Consider the following 10,851-nt stretch of genomic DNA (forward strand, 5'->3'; position numbering starts at 1 on the left):
TCACTTCTTGTCCTAGAAACACAACAGAAAGTGTCAGGAAATCTCCCAGACATGAGAGGAAATTTCCTCTTAGTTGTCACTATAACAGGTTGCCCCTTGAAAAGATTCCCCTTCATTCCAGGTCTGGTGAAAACTGTACAGTTTTTACATTTTCCATCACTTTCTGTTGATCACTAGGGCAATTAAAGATGGTGAATCTCCATAGCAAGGACAGTCATAAATAGTAACCGTACATGGGGTACATATCTTTCCTGCTGTACATAAAACCACAAAGAAAAAAAAAACGGTTTTAGATTTGCAAAATTGATTGTTCAGTTGTACATATTGGGTTACTAATATTGAGTAGAAGTGTTTTCTGTAGAAGGTTCCTTCTGTCCAGTTAGCTTTGCTGTTGCTGACAGCACTGCATTTACCTTTTTACAGCTCAGCAAACTGTATGCATGCTTCCGATACCTTGAAGAAGCGTAGTAATAGATGAGTGGATCGAGACAGGTGCTGATGCTGCTGATACAGGTACACAGAATATAGGCAAAATACATAGACTCATCAATGTTGTTACGGAAATGAAGATAATGAATTAAAAAGATGACATTGGTTGGACCAAAGCAAATCAGGAAAGCAAAAAAGACTACAGCGGCAAGGATCAACGCTCTTGTTTTCTTATAAGAATTCTCAATATCTTTGGTGCTCAGTCTCTGGATGATGCTGATGTAGCAGATAGTGGTAATAATCAATGGCAAGAAGAAGAAGACTAAAGAAAAGGTGGTGAAATAATACATATAGAAGTTCCGGATTTCCCCCACATTCAAGACATCATGGCAAGTTGTAATGTTTAGTGGGCCTATATGCATAGTTTGTTTGGAAATAAGAAGAGGTAGTGAGCTGGCTATTGATATTATCCAGATGAAGAAGCAGACCATCCAGGCTCTCTTCTTTGTTCTCCAGGTAAGAGCCTTCATTGTGTATACCACAGCCACAAACCGGTCCACACTGATGCTTGTCATGAGCAGGATGGAGCAGTACATATTACAGTAAAAGGCAGCAGTGACAAAGCGACACATTCCATCCCCAACATTCCAGTTGTTTCCAAAGAACCTATAAGCGATGTTGAATGGCAGCACACTAACAAAGAGGACATCGGCAGTCGCTAGATTTAGCATATAGACCACTGCTGGAGTTTTGATTTTTACCTTGAACACACACACAATAATTGCCATGACGTTCAGGGGCAAAGACACAGCAACCACCAGGGTGTACACCGATGGCACAAACTTGGTCAACCACAGACTGGAGAGGTAGTATTGGGTAGAATTCATAATGTTTTCATTGTCTAATCAAAAGGAGGCAAAAAAAACAAAATTACTCATTCTCAAAAACAATAGGCTGCATCATGAATAAACTATGATGATTTAATATTACTGTATGAAGCACAGAATGCATTTAAAAATATGTATTGCTGAAATATCAACATTGGGTGAAGAGTCTCTTTAAGATAGCAATATTACCGCAGATTGTGTTTAATAACTTAATGAAATGGCTACTGATTTTATTAGTAAACCTGTCATTCATTTTACATTTTAAAAGTAAATGACTTACCTAAATAAAAAGTTCACCTTCGGAACACGTTATATGTTCTACCCATTTTTAGGGTGGAACATGTAAATGTTCCAGCTCCTGTACTTTCTCCTCCCAATTCTTCCTGTGACAGCAGGTGGAGGTTTTCTCTCCCCGCACACGCTGTCACTTTATAAAAGTTGCGTAGGGGAGCTGGGCTTGGCTCATGCAGCCTCATCATTCATTTACAGTTTCCTGTGAATTATTAAACTGCCGTGCAAGATGTACTTGTAGTTTGAATGAACTGAGCACTGATCAGCAAGCCCATTGTTTATTCACACTGCATACAGCTCTGCAATGACAGTTCAAAGAGAGGTACGGACAACAGAACTATAGGCAGTGTGTGAAGGATCCTGACCTTGCACCCGCAATCTGCTGGTACAATGCTTTCCAGGCTCCTGTTTTTTAAAAAAAAGAATAAATGCAAGTTTTTTTTCTCCCTGCAAAAAGGTGTGCATATATTATTTTTTATGTAAAGGAGGGTGAACTTAGCCTTTAACAGTAGAAACCCCAAGATTCAAATTTTTTAAAGCTAGAATATTCTCTTCTATTCACTTGTTTTTTCCAGGTGGAAATTTACCAAAAGCTAGCATTTCATGACTTTTGAATGAAGTTTCACACAAATCTCATCCACGAGTCCCCCCCCCTGTTCAATGAGGTCACCCTTATTGATCAATTTGAGTGGGACTTAGCCTTAAAGTCAGGGAACCTAAATGTATCTAAAAAAAATGTAAATATGTTACAGTTTACATATTCCTTAGATGAGGTCACCGAATTAGAATTTTATTTAAAGCGCTGCGTAAATTGACAGCGCTATATAAGTAACTGAAAAAAAAGAATTATTAATAAAAATAATTTCAGGCTTTCTTTCTTTCACCTGATTATCCCATGGATAACACATTTTCTGTACCTAGGTAGCTTGTATATTCACTCCTTCACTGTATCTATGTAGAAAGTCAAGGTTGCCACCCAGGCTGGACATCAAATTTGTCTGCCTTTGTTCATCTTCATAGGAGGGGGATGGTAGTAATATTTTATAGAACGAAAATAATTTTTTTTATCCCAGATCCCAGCTGAGCCGGCGGATGATAGCTCCATCTCCGCTTGCAGTGCGGAGAGGGAGGTGTCACAGCTCCCACTGCTCTCTATGGGGGATCGGATGAGAGCGGACCGCCTGTCCGCTCTCATCCGATCCGATCCCTGAACGGATTAAAAAAAAGGGTTTCCATCCGTCCAGATTTCATGGACAGAATCGGATACGGATGGCAGCGGGTGTCCGCTGCCCCATAGAGCTGCATGGAGGATCCGATCAGATCCGCCTAAAAAACTGACAGGCGGATCGGATCGTATCGCCCGTGTGAAAGAGCCCTAAAGCACAATTAATCGTTTAAAAATTGCAATCTCAATACAACCCCCCCTCACGATCTTAATCCAGCATTTCCACGATTCATACACTGCAGAGCCGTTCTCTGCTTACTCACAGCTGTAAAAAAAAAAAAGAAAAAAACCATAAGAGCCTCTGGCAAATGTTTATCAACATTGCTCAGAGCTGAGAGATAACTATAAACAATGTATCATTTGGTTCTTTTAGATCAAAGGGATTAAATTTGGTCTGTAAATTAGGTCAGTTTAACCACCCAAAGACTAAGCCTATTTCTGATACTTGTTGCTTACAAGGTAAAATCATTATTTTTTGCTAGAAAAATACTTAGAATTCTTAAACACTATATATATTTTTTTAGTATAGACCCTAGAGAATAAAATGGCAGTTGTTGCAATATTTTATTTTGTATATGTGAAAGATGATGTTATGCTTATTCTAAGCAAAACAATTGTGATTCTAATTTTATTCAGAATCGTGCAGCTCTAATATAGACCTACAGGATGAGAATTACATAGTTCCAGTCTGATGTGGAGTACCATTGACACCCCACAATCGGATAATCTATTGTTATACTAATGTGCCATGCCAATCTCTTCTAATTTAGGGTCGGTGTTTCTGGTAAGCAGCTAGATTTACCCTGGTGGTGGGTTCAAAGATCTCATTCAGTTACATTAACACGTGTGGAGACCATTGTTTGAGCACATTGGACTGGACACACTCTGAACACATCTGTGGTTTTGATGTATTGTTTCAGTTTGCATTTATTTATTTTTGTTAATGAACTTTTCAAAGAGCACAACTGTGTATTTTTAGCAACACACAGTTGCACTTTGGATTGGATACACTTTGAACACAACTGTGGACTTGATACATTGTTTTACCTTGGACTTATTCATTTTTACCTCCTCATGTTTTTTGTTTGTTCATTCATTTCTCACTTCTATTCTTTAGACATTTTTCACCAAGCAATTAGTTAACTGCGTATCCTTCTCTGTTCATTCACTGGTTGTTGGTGGGGATAAGACCTATTTTTATTACTAAGCTAGAGCTAAGAAAAATCTGGTCTTCAGACAGAGATGTGCTTTGTGGCAGGGCTGTGTAAATCATAGAAATGAATAGACAGATATCCAAATGCTTTGACAGGTAAAACAGCTCTTATATACCGTATGTATTTTCATCTGTCTAAATATCAATGATAACTGGTTGCTATGCTTTCTACTTTCTGACCACAGTCAGACACTCATAGGAATGGCAATATGGATTTGTGGCAGTGCGTTGAATGGTTTTTGATTGGTTCATGAAAACCAAAATGAGCAATGAATCCCATTGAAGTCTATGGGGGGAGGGGGGAAGACTTAATACTAAATACTGTCCTTTTTCAAGGCTAATAGACAACCTATAGGGAATTGAAATCTTGACACTGCCATTAGGGACATTTAGCAAAGAAAAAAGTAATCTTTTCAAGCATACTATATGATGGGAGAAGAGGCTTTTTAATGTAACTTTAAGGGCCCATTCACACTAGATGCAGTTGGACTGCATTTCAACTGCATAAATAGTCCAAAATAATTCAAACTTCCAGGTTATCCTATGGACATAGTTTGCACCATTAAAGTGCAATGAAAAAAAGTACAGCATGCTGCATTTTTCTGCACTGTAAACATGCAAACGCAAGTGCACATAAAAAACTAAAGAAAGAAGAAGGAAGTGTATCAACTGCATGTAAACACGCATAGAAACACATATCAAATGCATGCAAATGTGCATGAAAAAATGTGCATGGCATGCAGTTTCTGGTGTGAATTGGCCCTAAATGTCAATTTCAGCAAACAATCACCTCCTTAGGCTTCTCACCCATGGGTTGTGGTAATGCTGGAACTACACTCCCATGTGTGCACTTAGGGCCGGGACAAGGGGTGAGCGGGAGGGGAGGTTGCCCTGGGTGCAATGGTTTACTGAGTGTAGGACCCTCTAAACTTGCACATCATGAATGGGGGAAGGGGATGCCGTTTGGCATCTTTGCCCTGGGCACTGGACGATCTTGTCCTGGCACTGTGTGCACTGCTTTGATGTATGTTGCAATAAAATTATGCAGGCATACATATTTTCTCCATGTAGCGTAAAGATTTAAATGAATGCACTGCAGGGCACATGCACAGTGCACCTGAGTGCCTGTATGTTATTTGCACTATAACCTGTGCCTGCTGGTTTGAATGGGCCCATAGAGTGTTGGTGACCCACAATGGACCAACACATGAAACATGCATTGCCACAATGTGTGTAGTGTGTACTGCACATGCAATATATGTGTAAGTGTGTGGTATGGGTGTTTGATTTCTGTTTTTTTTTTTTTTTTTTTATATTTCTTTTCAACATTACTGTAACCAGGCTTTAGTGAAATATCAGGAGTCCAAACAGACCCCTTAAAACTTTGTTATGAATGGTTGGGATTACAGCAGGGTCTAGGGGACCTTTCTGGATGGAGGGAATGCATCTAATGAATGGCCTATAGAGCTTGCCTAATGGAAGCAATTCTGTTGTGCCATTAGCATCAGTTAAGCAGGGGTCAAGTTGTACTGGACAGCATCATTGATATTGTATTCCGGCATCACATTTTTGGATGTGTAATTGACTTTCTAACTTTTACATTTAGCTAGCTTTAGCAGTAGGGTCCCAATATAGTTGATTTCAACTAGAAAGTAAAGGCTTTTTAGATTTTTTTGGCTGCAAAATCAGATTTTTTTTCCCCAAGGGGTATTAGCGGTAATAAGCTCTATTTGACCAAAGGAAGTAGCAGTCACAACAAATCTAAAAACGACAGGAAAGTTTGGATGGTCTGTGTAGCGGAATGGACACTGAGGACACTGAGAGTATGGTTTTGATTGCTTCAAGTGGGACAGTGATATATTTATCAACAATACCTCTCAAGAAATATGAAGATTTAATCCCACTTTACACTGTGAGACCTATAGCCTGTTGCCATGAAGTCTGTGACTCCTAAATATTCAAAGCAATGCTTAGATGTGTGTTGAGATAATGTGTATTGTATTCCAGGAGCTCAAGGATGGCCGTCTGCTGCTTAATTGGCTAAGGTTGATTGAATAATTGTCATCTGTTAGTTGCTCAGTGGAAATAGTATACTGTTTGTGTTAATGTTAATTATATTTCTGTATACAATTTGATCTGCAACCCCTGACCTCATGGGGTAATCTGACTGGGAGGGGGATGCTTCCCCGTGTTATAAATATTGTGTGAGAGTGTTCAATAAACCAGTTGACTCCCAGAACTGTGTGTCGTCAGTTACTGGGGCAGGGGGGGGATATTTTAGTACTTCCTCAGCTTCAAGGAGTATACAGCAGTTATACTTAGGCTGGTTATTGGAGCTCCGCTGCAGTCTGCTACCTCAATATCCATCCCTACTCAAGGCTGGAGCCCACACTGCAGTAAGCTTCAGCTGCTAATCATTACTCTCTCTTGCAGTTTCCTGCCTGATGTCCCCCCACTCAATGATCATGGCACTAACCTCCTCATCCTCAATATCTAAAAGAAGGAATGCTTGAACTTGACCAAGATCATCCTCCTGCAGCAAGTCAGTGATCATGATTATATAATTCTGCTGATTCCTCATTGCTGGTTTGCAGGACTATGGCTGGCTGCTCTCTATCTGGGAGAAGAAGAGAAATGCGTTGCTATCAGCTCAACTACTTCCTAAACATGATTGACAAATGATTGCTGGCCACCAACACTTTTAAAGTGAGGGTGCTGGCACAAAACAAAGCACCCATCATTGGCCCCTCGAAGTCAGGTGATCCAAGTTCAAAGGCCAGACAGTGCATGATGGTTAGTAAGAATTGGTTCTGGCAAATTCCTGCAATAGTTCACCAGGACCACAAACCCTGAACCTGTGGGTTTCAAGGTAAAGCCAAATATCTTCCCCGGTATCTCGCTCCATTTGCTGGTAGATATAGAAATAATATCTTCACTGAGTATGATTAAAGAAGAATGAAACCAAAAAAGTGCCACAAATATATACACAGCTCACTCCTGCTCTTGGAGGGACTCTCCCTCTTTGTGAACCAAATTTCTCTGTCCTCCTTTCTTTCCCATCAAATGCATAAACCTCTAGAATAAATGCAAATATCAAAAGTGTTATACTGCACTCAACCTTTCAGACAGCCTCTAAATTATTGCATTTGTTTTTTTGCATATGCTGGTTCTGGTTGGAGCAAAATCCACATCTTCAAAGGAACATATGAAATTTCCAACAAAACACTCACTGTTGGTAGTAGATGTCTCCCTTTTATATAGGATCAAATGTTCCCACTAGCAAGAAGCCAGATATTATTAGTCTGATGTTAGCTGAAGCAAGTGAATGCAAATAATTTCAGGGTACCCCCATCAAACTGGTTGTCCTTGCATGTGCCTGTCACATCCCGGCATGTCCCACTTAGTAGTGAGAGTGCACCATGGACAGATTTGCATTCTTTTGCTTCTATTAATAGTGAATCTTTAGTTCAAAATTTATATATGTTCCTGTGAAGAAGTGTATTTTGCTCCATTGTACTTTTTACCATAGTAAAATAACTGCCTTTTCTATTTACTCTTGTCTTACAGTATATTTGGAGACAAAGGAATATAGTAATATACTGTATGTCTGGTTACAATCTATAATTCCACAATGGACTACTGTACCACTAAGGCCTTTCCCTGTGTAGTTATTAGTCATGCATGTTTGCCATCATCAGGAGGCATTCAGGCATCTCATATACATTTATTGTTGCATATTTGTAGCCAACTTGGAGCCAATAAAACAAAAAATATATATATTTTTTGTTAAGAGAAGACCAAAGTAGAGGGGTATTGAACTGTGTGCCAAAGGTTGCGTGCCTATAGGCCCCAGTGATGGAACTTCATCCCTGCCCATAGGTTATGCAGGTGTTGTGTGCATAATGTTTACCTTTTTGACATACCTGGTAAATTGTGTGGTAACTCACTACCGAAGAAGGGAAAGGAAGCAGCTGGAAGGCATGAAATAAAAAAAACGTCATTTTTTTATGTACAAAAAGTGATATACAATATATGAAAAAATATTTAGCCATTCATTGACGAGCTACCTTCAGTGCTTGCCTAAAATGAATATTGTACATAAATACTCAATACAACATAATAAAGAAATTGCATAAATTCATATAAAGTGCATATGTGTATAAATATACCATGATATTAATAAAAGTGCTCCATGTCTAGAAAAATTAATTAGTTAATAAATATAAATAAAAAAGCTAAATAGATAAATATTAGAGATGGTGATATATAGGACTGTGATAACAACCAATAAATAGTCCAATGCAAACTTGATGATGTATCTTGTGCATATAGAAAACAGTTCTCTGCAAAGTAAAGTGCAGGTGCTAGAAGTAATCTTCCCTGTCAGCCATGTAATGACTAGACTTCACCGACAGAAAGAATCCAAAAGTGGTTATGAATAGGCCGCTCACCAAATGTTGTTGGTCTTGGCTGCTGTATAGCATTAAGACCATGCAGCACTGGTCGGAATAGTGGCTGTTATCCAGTATAGTCACTCCGACCAAGGACAGCAATCTGTATGTGATCTCTCCAGCTCTCCTTGTGCACAGCACGGATGAAGGGCAAGAGAAGAAAAAGGCTCCGGATAGTGTAGTAAATTTAATAATTTTATTCCCATCCATGGGTTTAAATGATCCACAATGGTGACAAAAGATTAAAAGGTTTAAAAGTTTAAAAACCATGCATTTGACTGGTCATGGACCGGAGATGAAGTGGAGGGCAGTATAGCTTCTGTCTTGTGTTCCACTATCTCCACGTGACGTCACTACGTGCGTTCCATCTTATGCGTTTCGTCATTACACTGACGTCTTCAGAGATGGGAAGGCACGTCATTCATCACTCTTATATCTGATTTACACTGCCCTCCACTCCACCCCCATCTAGATATGGGAGGGTCTAGCGCACAGCTACATCTCTCGCCGTCCATCACTACAGCTGGATGCCCCGTATCCCCACCCCCCCCCCCCCCCCAATAAATACTATTAAAAATTACATAGAAAAAAGTCACCATTAATTGTACGAAGGTATATAGTAATATACTGTACAGTATGTCTGGTTACAATCTGTAACTCCACAATTGACTACTGTACCACTAAGCAAAGTAGGCCCGTTCCCTTTAGATAGCAGGGATGATCAAATGGCATTTCCCAGTATAGTTATTAGTCATGCATGTTTGCCATCATCAGCAGGCATTCAGTCATCTCATATACATTTATTGTTGCATATCTGTAGCCAACTTGGAGCCAATAAAACAAAAAAAAAAAAAAAATATATATATATATATATATATATATATATATATATATATATATATTTTGTAAAGAGATGACTAAAGTAGAGGGGTATTGAAAGGTGTGCCAAAGGTTGCGTGCCTACAGGCCCCAGTGATGGAACTCCAGTCCTGCACATAGGTTATGCAGGTGTTGTGTACATAATGTTTACCTTTTTGACATACCTGGTAAATTGTATGGTAACTCACTACCGAAGAAGGGAAAGGAAGCAGCTGGAATGCAAGAAAAAAAAATGGTCATTTTTTTATGTACAAAAAGTGATATACAATATATGATGTTAGGACTGTAACACATCACAGTGTACCTTTTATTGGACCTCCATATACTCCATAATCAAAGTCAGTGGTGGAAACATTGTTGTTCAGTTCTGTATTATTGGCTGAAACAAAGTATCAGAAATCAGATATGGAAGAGAGATATTGGTTAGATAGTTTTATTCTAACTATTACATTGTACATTTCTGATATAAGACTGATTAGACACATAATCGATTTTGGCCATCCGCTTGCTCTTTGTCACCTAAAGAAGAAATGGATAGTTACGATTTTGTTTTTGTTTGCTTACCTTGTTATTGAAGAAAAACATACTCACCTTTCTTCCACTTCCTCACCCTGCGGCCGCGGCCGGCGCAGTCACTTCCTCTTTGCATTGATTCCTGGGAGCGATGTCGTTCAGCTCCCAGGAATCAATGCAAAGAGGAAGTGATCAATGCGCCTGCACCGGCCCCGCTCGTCAGTTCCGGTGCGGGCACGTCATTCCCTGCTAAACAGCTTCTGGGCATGTCCAGAAGCTGTGGAGGGATGACGCGCCTGCCCCGGAAGTGACAAACGGGGCCGGTGCAGGCGCATTCTGGGAGAAGAGGACACGAAAGAGGACGCGCTGGCTTTGGCTGCCCACATCCGAGATGGCAGCGATGGAGAAGAAATGTTCAAGGTAAGTATTTCTTCTAAAAGGTAAGTGCGACCCAGGACAGTACAGAGGCTATCCATTGTGGAATGTACTAGCCCTGACTGTCCTGGGGGTATTTTTATTGAAAAAAAAATGTTGTGGCCGGAACTCCGCTTTAAGCAGCAGTTCTCATGATATAACCACCAATAAAGCTGGCCATATACTGCTCACATTTCAGGTTATTGCTGCTGGCTCAGCTGAAATTCAGTGTATGGCCCTGCTGGCATTATTCCATTAAAAAAAGTCATTTGTTCTATTGAACTTTTTTGGAGAAGCCAGTCATGAAATGATCCAGTGAACAGTACCTGCATCCAATCAGATGCAAACACTGTTCAGGTGTATTCTGACAGCCAGTGTCAGAAAACAAATAAAAACATAATGAAGCAGGGGGGTTTATCTATATTAATAAATAACATATGATGCATATTAAAAACACTGGGTCTGATTTTATATATATGCACACACAGTATCTCACAAAAGTGAGTCCACCCCTCACATTTTTGTAAATATTTTTTTATATCTTTTAAA

The 10,851-nt window shown here is 39.5% G+C and overlaps 1 protein-coding gene across 1 annotated transcript; it reads right to left on the reverse strand.

Moving 5' to 3' along the window:
• Positions 1 to 332: 332 nt before the first annotated feature.
• F2R (coagulation factor II thrombin receptor) lies at positions 333 to 1,295 on the reverse strand (the record flags this gene model as incomplete). Its single annotated transcript, XM_082243230.1, has 1 exon — positions 333 to 1,295. The coding sequence occupies exon 1, from the start codon at positions 1,215 to 1,217 to the stop codon at positions 333 to 335; it is 885 nt and encodes a 294-aa protein (XP_082099356.1). The 5' UTR covers positions 1,218 to 1,295.
• Positions 1,296 to 10,851: the final 9,556 nt, after the last annotated feature.

This window comes from Pelophylax lessonae, assembly GCF_965119305.1.
Source record: "Pelophylax lessonae genome assembly, chromosome: 1".
NCBI lineage: Eukaryota > Metazoa > Chordata > Amphibia > Anura > Ranidae > Pelophylax > Pelophylax lessonae.